Source organism: Myxocyprinus asiaticus, chromosome 40 (genome assembly GCF_019703515.2).
Source record: "Myxocyprinus asiaticus isolate MX2 ecotype Aquarium Trade chromosome 40, UBuf_Myxa_2, whole genome shotgun sequence".
In the NCBI taxonomy this organism is placed as follows: Eukaryota; Metazoa; Chordata; class Actinopteri; order Cypriniformes; family Catostomidae; genus Myxocyprinus; species Myxocyprinus asiaticus.
Window position 1 is genome coordinate 24,096,077 of NC_059383.1, and position 18,132 is coordinate 24,114,208.

Below are 18,132 nucleotides of genomic sequence, written 5' to 3' on the forward strand. Positions count from 1 at the left end.
TGCGTCAGTCAATGACGTTTGTGGCAAAGCTGCAGACAGCTAAATGCATAAAATATTTAAATTATGACAACATTGAATATGCATGTTTAATTCAAGGTTAAAATACTTCACATTCTTTCTTATAATGATCTAGTTTATTCCCTAATGTTAATTAATGCATTAACTATCAAACATGTACTAACATGTAATTAAGGTGACCGTTATTAATGCGTGAATTCATATGTCATGTTGTAGTTAATGTTAGCTCTTCATTATTTCCTAATTAGTCCATTCCTTAACTCATCATTAATTTATTCATAAGTAGCTATTAATTCAGATATTAATTCATGATTATTCATGTACTGTTATAATAAAGTGTTACCAGATCATGTACTTAATATGGCTTAAGTTTAGGTTTAGGGTTAGTACCTAGTAATTACTGTAGTTGTTTTAATTATATAGTAGGTAAATGTAGAACAGTACTGTAAAATAAAGTGCTACCATAACATCATTTGTTCACAGTGGTGGAACAGGGCCCTCTGGTGGATAATTAAAACTAAGTTCGAACCCCTTTCTTACATAATAATATTAGCTGAATAAAAGACACCTTTTGTTTTAAAAACTGGAGCAAAAACAAAGCTAAAAGCATGTGTATACAACATGCACTAGAAAACAGAATTATAACTATGTAATCCATTGAAGTCATTTAAAAATAAAAAAGCAACATTATGACAAGATGGAAATCTATGAATAATATTTTTTTTTTTAGATTTCTTCTCTCTGTACTTGCCTGCTGTACATGCACATTCTCACTGTCGTTACCCTGTGATTCAACCTCACCGCACTCAAGACACAGAAATCACATATAAATACCAAAGGAATGCATGAATCATTTTGGGTTGGGACATGCATTTTCAAATGTCATGCTTGTGACACTGACATATTTTTATAGAACATCAAATTTCTCTTATCGCAAATGTTTTTATGACTGCGAGACTATATCTTTATGAGATTTATCTTTCTTTTCATCCATCCCATTCCTCCTGAACATTTTGAGATGGCACTAAAAAGTGATCCTATTTTTGCACAACACTGTAAAAGGTCCGTGACCATGAGGGGAGGTGGTTTTAATTCCTGTTAAGTGCTGTAAAGTGTCTATCGTGTAGAATATAAACCTGATGTGAAGACACACACCTCTCCAGACTTCACTCTTTGCTTGCTTCCTTTTGGATTTTCTGCTAGCATTACTAGAGAGTCATCACACAGATCGTAGGTGAGTATAAGCCATTTTAAAAAGGGTTTCAGAGTTTCACAGAACACAATTATGATTTCACACATTCTGGAAAGTGATGGTAAAATTAAGCTATTCAGGGAAATGCCACTTTGCAACAATGTCTCTGCCAGAAATTGTGAAAGTTTAAGTCAACAAGTTAAAGGCCTTTTTTTTATTCATTTCCAAGGGGATTCTGTTTTTCTGAAAGGATATTACTGTAATTAATTTGTAGGAACTGATGGTGTATTTAAAAGAATATGTCTAAATATTCTGTGCCTGATAAACACATTAAAAAATATCAAATCTTTTTTGTATTTTTGTCTTTGAAATCAGTTGGCAGATATACAAAGATGAAGGTGTTGGTTTGTCTCACTTTGATCCTACTCTGTTATGTCAGCCATGTAAAAGGTAAACTATCCACTTCATGCTTTTTAAGTCTAAACGCAGCAGATGCCTGAGAAAAAAGGCACTCTAAAGGTTGTCTGTTAAATAATAGTTCAAACATTTTAAATGAACTTTGTTCAGTGTTTTAAAGCAATGCTCAGTGTTTTATTCAGTTAACAATTGTACATAGAGCAATGATTCTCAAGTGGTGGGTTGTCTATGATAGTATTGCAGACAGCAGGGGAAAAACATTATAAAATTATAAAATGCAACTAAACATATAATCCTGCATAGTTAGGATAGCAAAATAAATAGGCTTATCAACTTTTAAAAGGGATGGGAAAACACTTCCTATGTTTTTTGTTGACATCAACAGCTGTACAACCAATTGTATTCTGGTATTTTTGTATTCAGTGGTATTCTTGTGCAAATAACGTGATTTATTTACTTGTCAAGCAAAACGGCATAAGATATTAAGTCTTGTTTAAAGAGAAATCTGACAAAATTTGGTGAATTTTAGACTAAAAAAAAGAAAACAAATCTGCCAGTGGGGTAAGAAAACTAAACTTGTTTTCCCTTTGAATTAAGTTTTTTTTTTCTTACCCCATTGGCAAACAGTTTTTTTTTGGTTTTAAGCATAAATCTCACTAAATTCGGCTTGTCAAGTAAATAAATCACGTTTAAAGAATGTTTAGACATTTTTACTGGAAAACAAGACAAAAATACTTAATTCTTTCATCATAATTTCTTGCAGTGTATTTAGCCCATTGTGTTCCCAGGCAGGTAAATTACACGTCTGCTGTTATTTCTGCATTTACAAAATTGTCAAAATTCCTATTCAGCTAATGAACAGTAACAAATGTCAACGTTTGATTTTAAGAATGCTTTTGTTTACTCTACGATAAATACTTTTCTGTACCATTGGGTCACTACTAAAATCTGGGTCCTGAAACACAGCCACTTTAGAATCACTGCTACACTACATGTGTTGGAAAATAATTCCAGTACATTATGCCTGATTGCACTGATTAACATTTAATTTTCACAATATTCTGAGCAGCGGTCACTATTGAGTCGTGTCCCATGGCAGCTGGGAGCTTCATTCAGACAAAGGTTGAGGAAACCGTCACTCTGACCTGTGTGACTGATGGCAGTATGGACCCATCAAACCAACATGAACTGCAGTGGTACCGCAATGGTGCCCTGGTGGACCTGAAAGAAGAAAACCGCCTGTACCGGAGTAGTCTGTGTGTACAACCTGTCACCAGAGAGGACAATCGAGCAATCTTTACCTGTCAGCTGAAGAGTGATGTAAGCGTGAACAACTCCATTGAACTTGATGTCCAGTGTAAGTTTTTCAGGATACATGAAGGACTAAGCAAGAATATTTTGAGGGATCATCTCTGTTGCAATGAACACAGCCAACTAAACAGAGAAGGCTTTGGAATATATAACAATATTATTTAGTGACATTGTTTGGAAAAAAAGAGCTTTAGCATAATACAATATAATATAATATAATATAATAATGGTCTTTGACCTTATGATTAAATCTGGGACATTTCCTATTAAATTCCTCTTTACAGCTTTTATATGCAATATCCAATTTCAAAATCTTACCCACCCTAACACAGGTTCTCTCATTCACAGTTTTGGATCCATTTAATTTGTTATTTTAGACAATAAATTCCACCCGAAACCATATTTCCTTGACCACCTGAAATATCTTTCTGTTTGTTGATGCTTTAAATTGAATTATACCTGAATTAAATGAAATGGTGATGGCCTAACCCCAGTGGGGTTATATGTAAATGTAAATTTAAACAGTAAAATTCACAGAAATCTACGTATTTTTGTAAAACAAAAGAAATTTGAGGTTGGAGGGCAGATATAATATGACATACTGTATTTTTGCATTCTAATCTGAAATGCTGCTATACATTACAGTTCCTCCGAATCTTAATGACATCGAAGAGCTGTTTTTTGAGGAAACAAGCAATGCTGCTCTGTCCTGCGATGTCCATGCCAACCCTCCAGTGACTGTGAGTTGGAAAAGGGATGGTGAGCTTCTGGATCTGACCACTGGTAGTTACAAAACCACCAATAATGGCGTTACCGCTCAGTTGACAATCCCAAAAATTAAGCGAGATGTTCATCAAGGATTGTACACCTGTGAGGCACATTCAGCTGTCTATGGAATTATGAACAAGACATTTAAAGTTACGGTTGAAGGTTTGTGTTCCCGTTTTATCCTTATTTCACATTTTTTACAGGATTGTTTTGTTGTTTTATGATCTTTTGCTTTCTTTTTTTACTTTTAAGGCTCAACGTTTTTGTTTTGCTCTGTCTTACAGTATCTGTCAAACTAACTGAAATTAATGTTTAATATTTGTCTCCTTCTTAGACAAAGTTCTTAAGTTCCCTCTCGGACCCACAATTGCTGGACTGGTGGTGGTTGTCTGCACAATTGTAACAGCAATCATCTCTAGACGGAATAAAATTAAAGAGGTATGCAAGCTTCATTATTGAAGGGATAGTTCCCCCAAAAATGAAGATTCTCAAATCATTTACGCATCCTCATGCCATCACAGATGTGTATGATTTTCTTTCTTCTGCAGAACACAAATGAAGATTTTTAGAAGAATATCTCAACTCTGTAGAGCCATACAATGCAAGTGAATGGTGACCTAAACTTTGAAGCTCCACATAAACGCAGTATAAATGTAATCCATAAGACTCCAGTTGGTCAATCCATGTCTTCTGAAGCGATCTAATTGGTTTTGGGTGAGAAACAGCCCAAAATATAACTTCTTTTTCACTGTATATCTTGCCATTGCTGTCTTAAGGCATGATCTTGGTTTCAAGCTCTATTACACTTCCTAGTGCTTGACGTACGCACAGAACGCTACATGGTGCTAGGGAGTGTAACCAAGCTTCAAATCATGATTGCCAAGGAGAGTGCTGATGTCAAGAATGTCTGTTCTCACCCAAAACCGATTAGATTGTTTCTGAAAACATGGATTAAACCACTGGAGTCTAATGGTTTACTTTTATGTTGCCCTTATGTGCTTTTTGGAGATTCAAATTTCTGGCCACCATTCACTTACATTGTGAGGACCAACAGAGCTGAGATATTCTTCTAAAATTTTCATTTGAGTTCAGCAGAAGAAAGAAATTCATACACATCTGGGATGGCATGACGGTGAGTAAATGATGAGACAATTTTCATTTTTGGGTATTAAAAAATAAAAATTATGATTTAATTTTGCCTGTATTCAGTGTTTACAACGCTATCGAAAATCTTTGTCTGAAACTATGAGAAACGTCAGAAAAAATGCTTTGTCCTTTTTTTCTGTCCTAGTGTTGCAAACGTAATTGAACCTCTTCAGATGGAAAAGCATCTCAGGAATTCAAAACAGAGCTATTTGAAACATTGAGTTTTGAGGACACCATCACCAGACAAGCCTGACTGGAATGCAAGTAACCGTTACTGTACTGGCAAATTGGACACTGTGATGGAATGCTATTTAAAAAACAAACAAACACCTCCTTGGTTGCCTACTTTGCCTTCTTGCTTTGTTATTGTTAAATTGTGAGGTGAAAAGAGGTTTGTTAAAAAAATCTCTGAGATGATTGCGCTTCTCTCCTGATTCTGTACATGTGATATTCTCCAAATTCTTCTGGCATTGAGTAGTCTTTGAACTGGCAGCCACTCCTAGAACATTGATGGCCAGGTTTGTTAGGGAGAATAAACTCATTAAAATGAATTGCAAACTATTGTAAATTCTCAGGGTCAAGGATTATTTCTTTGTGTAAATAGGCACTGTAAAATGTAACTACCTAGAAGACATTAACCTTTAGCCATCAAACTCAAAATATGGTGTGTAATGATAATTTTAAAGAAATGTTCTCTGTTTATACTAATAAGGTTTGGCTACTTTCACATTTTCTCTGTAAACTGTATTTAGGCACCTTCAAGGTGAAAATAAATGCTGAAACAAATAATAAAATAATAATAATAATTCCATTTCAGATTTGTTGGATGCTTGATTGAAAATGGAGTGTGGGTTCCTCAGTAGTTAAGCACAAACTTTAGAGACAGAACATAAATCAATGCAGCAGTTCATTTTATAAGACTTACAAGAAATTGTATTGTCATCCAGGGTTGTTTTGTTCACGTTAAACTTTGGTATCTCTGAATGTAACAATTAAAAGTACACACTGTGAATAGAGACTGTTTATCATAACAAAACAATTGTTTCAACACAAAGAGCCTTTCCTTACGTCAGATTCCGATTAAGCCAATCAGAGTGGAGGAGCGGGACACTGGTGGGCGTGGTCTTTCTTCCACAGGGAGCGGCGGTCCGCCAAATTCAAACAGTCAGCCAGACGAAACAAAGTAAAGGAATCGGATAGTCACCACACTGCGATTTGTAAAAAGAACGGTAGGTTTCAGCTCTTCGGTCAAAGTCGATTTTTAATTTTTTTTATACAGTTTAAAGCATATGGGGAGAATACTTAGGATAGTTTTGATTCTTTGGTGAAATAAATAATAATAATAATTATAAATAAAAAAAAATAAAAAAACAGCGCCGTAAACTGTTTACCAGTTGTATGCGTACCACTGTTGTTTTGTTGTTGTCTGATATCTGCTCTAATCACGTGTATCCTTAGTTGCACTCGATTATGATCGCGATCTCCAATAGACTGTTTTCGAATTAAATAGTGTTGATTTCGAGTTAGAGTAGCTGTTTAATCACAAATAATGACCAAGTTTATTTACTAGATCCAGTTCAACTCAAATGAGTGGTATTGTTTTCTAATACGGCTGCCTTAAAAGTGGCCACGAGGGGCCGTTCACACCGAACGCGTCATCCGCGCTGATTTTCAGCGAGTCGCGTAGGAGCGACGCGTTTTTTGGACGCCGTGACGAGTCAAAGAACCTCAGTTTTCAAAAACACACCTGCGTTTAGTAGCGCTGCGTCTCGCTATTTGCGCAAGTATGCGTTCGGTCTGAACGGCCCCTAATGCAAGAGCATTAAATACATTAACTTACTACATTGTTTCTGCAAATGGAAGTCTTACTTTTCCCTTAAAGTTCTCCCAATGACGTCCACTACTGTCGGGAGCGGGGTCTGGAGGTTGCATGCTGTCCTCGATGAGTCTGATCCTGACAGCTCGCCCGAAGCACCGCAGCAGTTTAAGAAGATGCGCTCCTCCAGCTCACTGAATTCACTCAGAATGTCTCTGCGCAAACGACTCCCCTTGAAACCAGTACAGTCTAATGTCAACATCTCCGAGAATCCCACCTGGGAGTCTCTTCAGATGAACCAAAAGGACAGCGCTGTCCGCAAAATGACCCGCAGTGCAAAAAACTCAATTGGGAACGTCTATCAGGTTGGCTTCACTGTAAATGCATTATTCTTTGAACCTAAATACATAAAAATGATATGTCAGTTATATGTTCTCACCTTCTTTTCATCAACTCTAATCAGAGGTTTCAACGGAGCAGACAGTCACATCAAGAGTGTCTGGTGATGACACCTGGTAGAATGTCTGATGGGGAGTATGATTGCACTGGGACATCACAGACTCCGAAGCGATCAGCTGCCTGTACTATGAACACCCCCAGGCGAACTCCAAGGTCAGCCAGCAAGCGAACTCCTCGGGGGACCCATACGCCAAAGGCCGGTGTCTCTTCTGTTTGGACAGTGAAGACCAGGGGCACCAGGAGGCAGCTGGTACGCATGGCAGCACTGAAAAGCCCTTTTGCCTCACCCAACACTATGAACCGCAGGAGGTGAGACTGCACATCTGCACCCAGAACACAGAGTTGAATACTAAAACAAGTTTATTGCATTAGAGTAGGGGTTTTCAGCCTTTACAGACCCAGGGACCTGCTCTCATCCAACCCAGGGACCCCCAATATAGGTACAAAAAAGCAAAATGTTTTGAAAAGCGCAGAACGGCAAGATAATGATGCAGGTACACATCAAGTTCACGATATAAAGATGTTTAAAAATGTTTTACTGCAACTTTCATTTAAGCAGTGTCAAACAGAATCAGCAAAAGACTTTAATCTGTTCAGAACAGGGCACAAATACATAAACATTACTCACAGCAGAGGATCATTGTGTAATGTGTTGTTTTAGTGGCGCTTTGATGGCTGAAACAGCAGCAGTGCATAAATGGACTAAACTTCAAGCATTAAAAAGACAAAACTTCTTGCAGAATGTTTTCCTGTGCTTACTGTTATTAACTTTTAAGCACAGCAAGCTATAATCACACAAAAACGCTCTCCAAGAAGTTGCATCTCTCAAGAAATTAGAGAATTGCGCCTCCCATTAAAACCACCACCACCACTAAAAATATTGATGCTTGTAGTCGACCCCACTAACCGACTAGTCAGCTGTTGGACGACTAATCGAATAATCGACCACCCTGGCAAATCTCTACATTATATAATGCTTAACACATCATCCTTAGTTTTAAAGATAGAAATTAGTATGCTAAAATTGTGTGTATACGTTGTCTTAAAGGGATAGTTCACCCAAAAATGACAATTCTGTTATCATTTACATTAGGCCTGAGCGATAGGGCGATGTAATCGGATATCCTTTATCCTCGGATATCTTACAAATATGAAGATGCCGATTGCGACACTCATTGACAGATGATGATCAACAAGATTGGGAAATGGCAAAACCATGGGTCTGAGAAGTTATTTATTAAACAGTATAGTTATAATAATGTAGTATATATAGTTATACACTACCGGTCAAAAGTTTTGAAACACTTACTCATTCTTTATTCTTTTTACACATTTTGGAATAATAGTAAAGTCATCAAAATTTTGGAATAACATAAATGGAAATATGGGAATTATGTTGTGACTAAACAAAATCCAAAATAAATCAAAACTGTGTTATATTTTAGCATCTTCAAAGTAGTCACCCTTTGCCTAGAATTTGCAGACATGTACTCTTGACATTTTCTCAATCAACTTCTTGAGGTATCACCCTGGGATGCTTTTTAAACAGTATTGAAGGAGTTCCCATCTATGTTGGGCACTTATTGGCTGCTTTTCTTTATTATTTGGTCCAAGTCATCAATTTCAAAAACTTTTTTTTTTTAATTAAATTTTATATATAATGAAATACATTAAAATGGTGGCACAATTATATTTTTGTCTACAAAACTAATTTCAAACATTTAAGCATACGCCTTCAGATCAAAAGATTTTTAAGATCATAAGAAACATTTCAGTCAAGTGTTTCAAAACTTTTGACCGGTAGTGTATATTAAACAGTAGCCCAGGGTGGGAAACTAGCACCCACCAAATGCAACGAGGCTGAATCCAGTTCGCAAGCTCCTCGTCCAAATGCAGGAATTTCATGCGTGGGTAATTTTGCTCATCTACCCGCAACAGGCAGGTGACCTGTAAAACGTCTCGGAGTGACACATGACAAGAAATGCTGTTAGACACAAAGACACGTGCTTGAAGAAACACACTATTATATTTTTAAGAACAGACAAAAGAAAAGCTGCCAGTGCCTGATTCGCTATTTGTTCGCAGGCGTGCAGCACGAGCTGAAACCGGTCTTATGTCTCGTGGAACAGGCACATGTTATGAGTTCTCACTCTTTTATTCTCTGTTTCATTCACCTGAAAACTGTTTGCAAGAATAATGTCATCTATGAGAATGCTGCAAATGATCTCTGGTCGTCTCAGGAGGTGCTGTGAGTTTAATTCGCTTTATTTCCACTGAGCAGTTTGCGGGAAATGTGCGTTGTGAACTCAACTCTGCAGGTTCAGTAATTTGTGTCTTTGTATTAAAGAAACAAAGACAAAATGATGAAATCATAAAATAATACAAGACATCTTGAACCTAAAATTGAGTTCTGTTTTCTTTTCTTTAGGCAGCATAAACTGTATTACCAAAATGCAATACAAACACAAATTTGATAAGAACACACATTTGGCAGCATTATTTTAGGAACACAAGGGAATTTATTAGGCTTAATTATTATGATTATTATTATCTTTACATTTATAATTGTCCTTAGTTCTTTATCTGTAGACTATTAGTAATTTTCCACCTGTTGTCATTGACTGATACTTGCATGATGGCAAATGGGGCTCTTGGAGACGGTAAATGTTTGGATTTGGGGAGGTGGTTATATAAGATTTTTTGATCACTTTGTAATTTTAATTGCTTTTTTCATTTCATTTCGAATTTAGAAATGTATTTTAAGTTTTATGTGTTTCAATAAATGAATTAAATTTGTAAAGCAAGATCAATAAAGCAAAAATATGATTCGACCCTTGGCAGGGGGGTTGACTTTGTAATTGGATATCCTGATATTTTTTAAGGCGATTATCGCTAAAATATTTTTTACATATCACCCAGCCCTAATTTACACACCCTCATCTTATTCCAAAACTGTATGACTTGATAGCTTCAGTCACAATTAACTTTTATTATATGGGAAAAAATAAGTGAATGGTGACTGAGGTGGTCAGTCACCAACATTCTGCCTAACAACTCCTGTTGTGTTCCGAAGAAAGTTGAATGGGTTTGGAACAACATGAGGATAAGTAAATTATGACATAAATTTCTTTTTTTTGGGGGAGGTGGGGGGGTGAACTATCCCTTTAAGGGACGACTAGAACTTTTCTACAGATATGAACATAACACTTGATATCACATAATGGTCACATCCATCCCATGACAGGCAGTTTGATGAGGATCTGGATTGTGTGTCTAAAGGCCTCCGGAGGCTGAAGCGTCTCTCTCGAGCTTTTGATGATGCTATTGGGAGAGATGACCGGTGAGTGCAAAATAACTTGCCCCATTTACATTCTTTTTTTATTTAAAAAAAAAAAAAAAAAGGAGAGAGAGAGAAAGTGAATTACTTTTGTATACATAATGAGAATTTTCTTCAAGTTTTTTAATTGACAGTTTTTGTTTGTTAATTTGTTTTTCCATCTGCCCTTAAAAGTGGGAGTGAGAGATAGCAAGTCTGCTCACTCAGGCATACTGTTATACCAGTTCCCGCTCATGACATTTGGCCATTTCCTGTTTGTATTTTGGGAGGGTTGGCCTCTTTCTCAACGGCTGACTAGACAGCAGCTTCTCTGTACCCAACCCTCATCAAAAAACCCTTCATATTGGGCTGCTCAAAACTAGACAAGCCCCTATGTGTCCCAAATTCTGCGTGACAGTGTTCCTTGCAGGATATAGAGGGGTCTACTCTTGGGGATCGTTGTCAAATAGGAAACACATGCTGGAAATATTCACTGACTGGTCTTAATCGTGTAACTGTAGCCATTTGATACTGAGATGCTTTTTTTTTTTAAGTAGCAAAGTGATTTAATTGTTTTACTCAGAATCTTTTCTTTTAAATATTTTGTTTTTTAAAGTTTGTTAAAGATGCAATTCGAGATATTGTGTTCTTGTTTTGTTTCCTCTTTGGAAAAGATCAAAATAAATATATGTAAGTCATATGGTGACCTCATTAGACTGGGTTGCTGTGAAACAAACGGCATTTTGCTGCAGGCACAGTTTTCTGTAGTGTTACTATATCGCCCGTCTTTTTCTCCTTATATGAAGAACCTCCTTCCCACCCTCTTTTGAATTCCACACATAACTTTCTTCCTGCCAAGATTTTCAAATCACTCAGAAGTCTCATTCTTTGTTGGGAAGTCATTTTTAATCTATGTGACTAAAGGGGAACTAGGTGCTTTTAGATTGGAGAAAAATCCCCTTTATTGCAGTGAAACATTGTCTTTCTGAATTACAGTCTCTCTGAATGAATAGTTAAATTATAATTTTCTTTCATTCTGCAAGTGACAGATTCAGGGACTGTCTAATTATGGAGTAAAACAGAGGTAAAGCTATTGAATTTTTTTTTTTTTTTTTTGCTTATCTAATTTTCAAATACATTTATTTGCTAATCTTGCTACAAAAAAAAGGTAGCTAACAGCACGATTTAAAATGGCTGCTGCTTGTTTGCCCATTTCCTCCAATTTTTTGAATGCTTTTACTTAGACGTGATTTAATTTCAGTATAATATTGTATCGCATTTTTGGTGTTTGTTTAATATTTAACAATATATAAAAAGAGGCCAACCTGAATGCATTTACACTTTTTAATAAGCTGCTACATACAGAGTAACTAAAATGAACCTGCATGACGATGTATAACTCCTTAATATGCATACTTTATTCTATGCAACCCCATAACCTTTGGTGTTACTGCAGGGTCCAGGCCATGGAACACTACAAAACAGTTATGACTATGGGCTACAGCTCCACCAAGAGCAATCTTTCCAGAGGACTGAACAGGGCTTCCATCCGAAATCAGACCCAACGCATGCAGCAGGCAGTGAGCAGCTGGACTGATGTAGCCCTGTCAAACATCCGCAAAGCCTGTTAAAAAGGGACCATTGTCATGTTTTCTTTGTGCTTTCAAACATATATTTTCTTCTATTTGTTCATGCCAGAAGAGGCCTTGTCCAGTATTTTGAAGGGACACTTTATCCTTGACTGTTATGCCATCTGTCTGTATCTTTTAAGTGTTTAAAGTAACGGGCAACTATTGTTTTAGCAATAAACATACTGTATCATTTAATGGGAACATTTGCATTTACAGCTGCTTGTTTTCAGAATTATGTGCATGATTTTTAGTAAATGCACATTTGTGGGTCACTGCACTCTACATACTAACACTGTTTAGTAATTCTAAATTTCTGCTGTGAAAAGCTCCAAAAATGTCTCTTGTGAAAAGGAAAAAATGTGAATACAAAATAAAAGCATATTCAAAATAAATTTAGCTAATAAAGAGGTCAAGCTTTGGGATTAGAAGAAATGCTTAATGTTACTCTTTAAAAACAGTATTCAGGGATTTTGTTTGGTGAACAGTATTTCAGAAATAATGTTGATATGCCCTTTTTGTGAAAATGTCACTACCTAACACTAAACTAACATGGTGCGATACTGTCTTGACTGGGAGATGTTACTAATGCTACTGTGTTTATTAATAGTTTTAACCTGTTTAGCTTTATTTTAACTGTATTTAGTTTAGTTCTTAACTGACTCATTCTAATACCGGATGTTTGTGTTGTCCAGACTGAGTAACAATGCTAACTATGCAGTAATTTCTCTAACTGACATATTATAAAATGCACCATAATCACATACTGTACACACATAGTGATGAATAAATATTGTAAAATTACAATATTGCCAAAGAATAAGACAATTAATTGTGCGATTGATTGTCTACTCATCTGTTGAAAAATACATTTGAGTAATATTTTGCATATGATTTTTTTTTTTTTTTTCAAAAAGACAAAAGCATAATCTTTTATACTTAATAAAAATACTTTTCCAAAATTCTTAGTGTCTTATAATCACTGTAGTTGTTTATTATAAACTTATAAATCTCAAAATGGGTTTGGACAGTCTGTTTTGTTTTTCTTCACAATCATTGTCTAATAATAACTAGTTAGCCCAAAACTCTTGGGATTATGAGTGCTCTTCAGTGGTTATTTTGTTTTCACATTTCTTACCTTTTAAAAGACTAAGAGCTGCGAAGTATATGGATCAGAGATGTTTAGGCATATTACTTAAGATTTCTTTCTTTTTTCCTTGAATTTGTGCTTATTTTTAAAAGTAAACTGCAAAATAACAATCTAAAATGCTTTTAAAAATGCAGCCTGTTGCAGAATTGAACCATCAATTTGAAAAGGCTGCTTTACCATTTTGTTTTAAAGATGGTAAATGTTTCAAACTCGAGAGAAAACAGCTGAAAAACCACCTGTAGAATAATCAAAACTATTCTATCAGAAATATTTTTTCAGTGGGAATCAAGGCAGCTGTATTTGAGGTACAGTAAGCATTGATGATTTTGCCATTTCGTGTTCTAGAAAATTATCACTAAGAGTCGATAATTGAGGGGGATAAATTCATCTTGTATGCTTTGAAATAATTTGACACATACAATTCAACAGATAAGAATGGTTTTATAACATCCAATAACAGTGTCTATGAAATACATTTATACAATTATATACAGTTTTGTGCAACACAGCCATATTGACAAAACTACAAAAAGATTCTCTCTAAAATGACACAAATGTCAAACCACAGCATGGCATGTTTTAAACACTCTTTCAGCACTATTTTCAAGTCTATTTACACATACTGCATCATACAGTAGATGAGGACAACACTAGCACAATTTTGACAAAATATAAAGAATTTGGGCTAGGTGAACATGCAGGAAAGAGTCCAAAAAAGTAAGTTGGAATGATCTTTGCAAGGTTCAGTCTTTATCTCATCTCCTTTGACCGTATGCCTTATTAAAACCAGCATGAAAAAAGACAATCTTCCAAGAAACAGACATGCCAGATGATTTGGGTGATTTGTAGGTCACTAAAGAGTTATTAAGAACACAAAGCTGGAGGTTGCAGCGTTGCTATAAATAGATGTGGTTCAGGTGCTTATGTCCATAGTTACCTTTACAAAAGACTGTTACAGGAGTCTGCAGAGAGCATTCACTGCACGTTAAATGAGTCTCCTGGCAAAGCAGAAAACTCAATCCAAGAAAAGCTGTGCCTGACACTACCTTCTGTCAAAAGCCTTTCTGTGTCATCATTCTATCCTTGTCTCAATTATGACAGCCATGGTCCATTTCCTTCAGTCTTCTGCAACAACACTGATTGTCACATATGAGGGTTGTTTAAGTCAACGTGAAATTAAAATTGACTTTCTTTAAAGGATTGTTCACCTAATAATGAATGTTCTCTCATCATTACTCACCCTCATATTGTTCCAAACCTATGACTTTCTGTCTAACACAAAAGGAGATGTTATGCAGAATGTTAGACTGACATCTTAAGTCACCATTTACTTTCACTGGAAAAAGGCAATGAAAGTGAATGGTGACAGGCTAACATTCAGCCTAACATCACCTTTTGTGTTCCACAGAAGAAAGAAAGTCATACGGGTTGTATTTGGCAAAGTCTGGCTCCATTTTGGTATGGAACGCACACAATCCTGTCAATTCCAGATAGATAAAATCAACTCCTGCTCAACACTCCTTGCTGAATATCCTGTTTCACTCTGAAATATGTAACAATGCACACGTAAAATGTGAATGGAATTTCATATTAACTTTAAACCATTCATTGTCCAATCTTATGGCTTGATCGTTATCAAGCTTCTCCATACTCCGTGTCACGTCAACACTACAACCTTATGCTTTGTCCCACTAAACACTTTCATGTTGTTTTCTATTTGTCTCAGTGCTCTGAGGTTGCTTGTTTTTGGTAATATTCTGTGAATCCTCACAGCGCACTCTTGAATAATCAGGCAGCCATTTGTCTTCCAAGGAGCAGATCTTTCATGTTTACAAAAAAGATTAAATGTTTTTCTTGTTTGAGATGGGATCTTGTGTTTGAAAGTAAAATTAATCAGCAAATACTGTGGATGAAAAAGAAGAGATTAGAAAGACATCAAAAAAGGAAAGACAAAGCCATCTGTATTTGTTATGCAGGAGCTATGCAAATTTGTGTACTACAGCCATTACAATGTTATCATAAGGTGATAAGACACCATAGGCCATGAATTAAATGTATTTTACCACAGTTAAAGGGGTAGTTCACCCAAAAATGAAAATTATTTCATCATTTACTCACACTCATGCCATCAAAGATGTGTATGACTTTTTTCTGCTGAACACAAACATTGACCTCTGGAAGCAAATTAAGCAAATTAAGACATTCAGTTATTAATGTAACTCCAGTGGTTAAAGCCATGTCTTCTGAAGTGGCATGATAGGTGTGGGCGAGAAACAGATAAATATTTAAGTTCTTTTTTTACTATAAATTCTGTTCCCTGAGCAGTAGGGGGCAATATGCATGAAGAATGTGAATCGCCAAAAACAAGAAGAAAGTGAAAGTGGAGATAGCAAAAAAGGACATAAATATTGATCTGTTTCTCACCAACACCTATCAAATCGCTTCTGAGACATGGATTTAACCACTGAAGTTGTAAGAATTACTTTTATGCTGCCTTTATGTGCTTTTTGGAGCTTAAACATTTTGGTCACCACTCACTTGCATTGTATGGACCTACAGAGCTGAGATATTCTTCTAAAAATCTTTGTTTGTGTTCAGCAGAAGACAAAGTCATACACATCTTGGATGGCATGAGGGTGAGTAAATGATGACAGAATTTTCATTTTTGGGTGAACTATCCTTTTAAGGGCTACTGAACGTGCTTGAGTGTGGTAAAATTAAATTTAATGCAGTGTTATAACTTTTTTATTAATGGAATGTTCTGGGTTCAGTACAAGTTAAGATCAATTGACAGCATTTGTGGCACAATGTTGATTACCACAAAAATTTATTTCGACTCGTCCCTCCATTTCTTAAAAAAAAAAAAAAAAGGCAAAAATCGGGGTTACAGTGACAGTGAGGCACTTACAATGGAAGTGAATGGGGACAATTTTTGGAGGGAATTTTCAGCTTATAATTTTATGAAAGCACTTGCATTAATTCTTGTTAAACCTTATGTCTTATTTGAGCTGTGAAGTCGTTCCTGAGACCCGAGCGTGTCTGCTGTGTGCATTTTTCAATTCCTTTTTTGATTTGTAAATAGTAGCACTTGATAAACAAGAAAAAAAATGTCATTTTCTAGAGCAAATAGTTTTACTAAAAATGTATGTCCACATACAGTATGTGGACAGTGGGACTAAGATGTGAAATTAAAGTAATACCAAGCTATCAAGTCAGATTTTTTTCATCAAATAGTTTATTATGTGTCCAAGAGTGTTGGTTATTCATGTTGTTTTTGAGATGTTATAGACATTACAGCTGATTTTCTATAAAGCTGAATAAATAATTCTTATTCAAAGTAATGGCCAGCATCATCAAATCACTGCCAACCATGTTCAAATAAAATGTTGCATCATAAAATTCTGAATTTATATACTGCTACATAGAAAGGGCAGTGGTGGCTCAGTGGTTAAGGCTCTGGGTTACTGATCAGAAGGTCAGGGGTTCAAGCCCCAGCACTGCTAAGATGCCACTGTTGGGCCCTTGAGCAAGGCCCTTGACCCTATCTGCTCCAGGGGTGCTGTATCATGGCTGACCCTGCACTCTGACCCCAGCTTGGCTGGGATATGTGAAAAAAGGAATTTCACTGTATATGTGCAAATGTATAATGTGTGAAAAATAAATATAATTATTATTTATTATTAGAAAGCTATAGTATGTACCCTTGCTCCCTATTTAGTGAATGACTTAACCTCCAGTGTGCTGTCTGTCTGCACTGGTCTCAGAACAGTTCAAAATGCACCTTATTTTCATCCTAACTCCATATAAAGCCTCTAAAAGCAACATTTTCAGCTTTTGCATGAATACATTTATTCTCAATGTGAAAATGCAAAAATGCAAATAGTAAATACTGTATATAGGAATGCCTTTACTAATGTTAATGAATAGAACCGTATTGTACAGTGATAACAAAATAAAACAATAACAAAATGTTGATTAAAATGAAGCAAAATGACCCACAAATTTGTTACTGTGAAAAGTTACTCAAAATAACGAACATGTTTTTGGAACCTCTGTCAGAAAACCGCTTCACAGCACTCATCCGAGTACTTCATGTTTATCAGCGTGCCGAAGCGCAAATAATGAACAAAATATTTAAAGCAGCATATCAAACGAAACCGGAGATGCTACTCTTTACAACCAAACAGGTTGTTTGGAGGTTTCTAACCATAGCCACTTTTGTTGGTGCTGCGCACATAGAAGCAGTTCACGGAAATCGACGCCATGGTGTTTGGCCACGTGACTCTGTGCGTCAGACATTTAACCCTTAAATGACTCCATAGAGTATCCTGAACTGTATGCAATGGGTTTAAATTTATTTAAATTATGTGTTGCGTATAGTGAATCTAAAGTAGCGAGTCCTTGCAGGAGGCTGCGTTGCAAGGTTAAATCGTCATTTTAGGGTTTGTTGACATTATGTTGTCATGGTAAATTAGTTGTAAAACAGGCTATAACTTTACACAGAAAAGGTTAGTAAGTAATTTTATCATACTAAAATCATATTTACATATATATCCTTTATGTCTTGTGACTATACTTTTGAAACAGTCAGTATTTTAATGTTCAGAAATTGGCCCCATTCACTTCCATTTTAAGTGCCACACTGTAGCCAGATTTATGCTTTTTTTAAAGAAAAGTTTTATATTATATTATATTGTATTATATTATATTATATTATGTTATATTAAAAGTAAATATTATGCCACTAATGCTTTCAATTGAGCTTAACTTGTATTGAACCCGGAATACTCCTTTAATATAGAAGCTAAAATAGAATATGGCACATTAATACATAATCTAATACTGTGTTGTCACAGTTGTCTATATATAGGATCCTTTAAAACTGCTTCGAACATGGCTAATCCATTTAGA

At 35.8% G+C, this 18,132-nt stretch overlaps 3 protein-coding genes across 3 annotated transcripts in view; 2 read left to right on the forward strand and 1 right to left on the reverse strand.

Moving 5' to 3' along the window:
* Positions 1-1,047: 1,047 nt before the first annotated feature.
* On the forward strand, positions 1,048-5,663 carry LOC127430999 (transmembrane and immunoglobulin domain-containing protein 1-like). The gene is made up of 6 exons (XM_051681166.1): positions 1,048-1,252; positions 1,586-1,660; positions 2,697-2,984; positions 3,584-3,868; positions 4,041-4,144; positions 4,998-5,663. The coding sequence occupies exons 2-6, from the start codon at positions 1,603-1,605 to the stop codon at positions 5,013-5,015; spliced, it is 753 nt and encodes a 250-aa protein (XP_051537126.1). The 5' UTR covers positions 1,048-1,252; positions 1,586-1,602; the 3' UTR covers positions 5,016-5,663.
* A 367-nt stretch (positions 5,664-6,030) lies between these two features.
* Positions 6,031-12,991, forward strand: LOC127430758 (uncharacterized). The gene is made up of 5 exons (XM_051680782.1): positions 6,031-6,081; positions 6,735-7,033; positions 7,132-7,436; positions 10,372-10,467; positions 11,900-12,991. The coding sequence occupies exons 2-5, from the start codon at positions 6,743-6,745 to the stop codon at positions 12,072-12,074; spliced, it is 867 nt and encodes a 288-aa protein (XP_051536742.1). The 5' UTR covers positions 6,031-6,081; positions 6,735-6,742; the 3' UTR covers positions 12,075-12,991.
* Positions 12,992-13,700: 709 nt separating this feature from the next.
* LOC127430918 (membrane-associated phosphatidylinositol transfer protein 3-like) overlaps positions 13,701-18,132 on the reverse strand; it is a 105,059-nt gene continuing 100,627 nt past the window's right edge. The window contains exon 21 of the mRNA XM_051681059.1: positions 13,701-15,124. The gene's annotated coding sequence lies outside the window, so the exon portion shown is untranslated. The remainder of the gene's footprint in view (positions 15,125-18,132) is intronic.

Excerpts from the sequence above, each read along its gene's own strand:
- LOC127430758 (XM_051680782.1), top strand. The coding sequence starts at position 6,743 with ATGACGTCCACTACTGTCGGGAGCGGGGTCTGGAGGTTGCATGCTGTC. Across the intron at positions 7,034-7,131 it reads CAATTGGGAACGTCTATCAG|AGGTTTCAACGGAGCAGACA; the intron begins GTTGGCTTCACT and ends AACTCTAATCAG. Across the intron at positions 10,468-11,899 it reads GCTATTGGGAGAGATGACCG|GGTCCAGGCCATGGAACACT; the intron begins GTGAGTGCAAAA and ends GTGTTACTGCAG.
- LOC127430999 (XM_051681166.1), top strand. The coding sequence starts at position 1,603 with ATGAAGGTGTTGGTTTGTCTCACTTTGATCCTACTCTGTTATGTCAGC. Across the intron at positions 2,985-3,583 it reads CATTGAACTTGATGTCCAGT|TTCCTCCGAATCTTAATGAC; the intron begins GTAAGTTTTTCA and ends TATACATTACAG. Across the intron at positions 3,869-4,040 it reads ATTTAAAGTTACGGTTGAAG|ACAAAGTTCTTAAGTTCCCT; the intron begins GTTTGTGTTCCC and ends TCTCCTTCTTAG.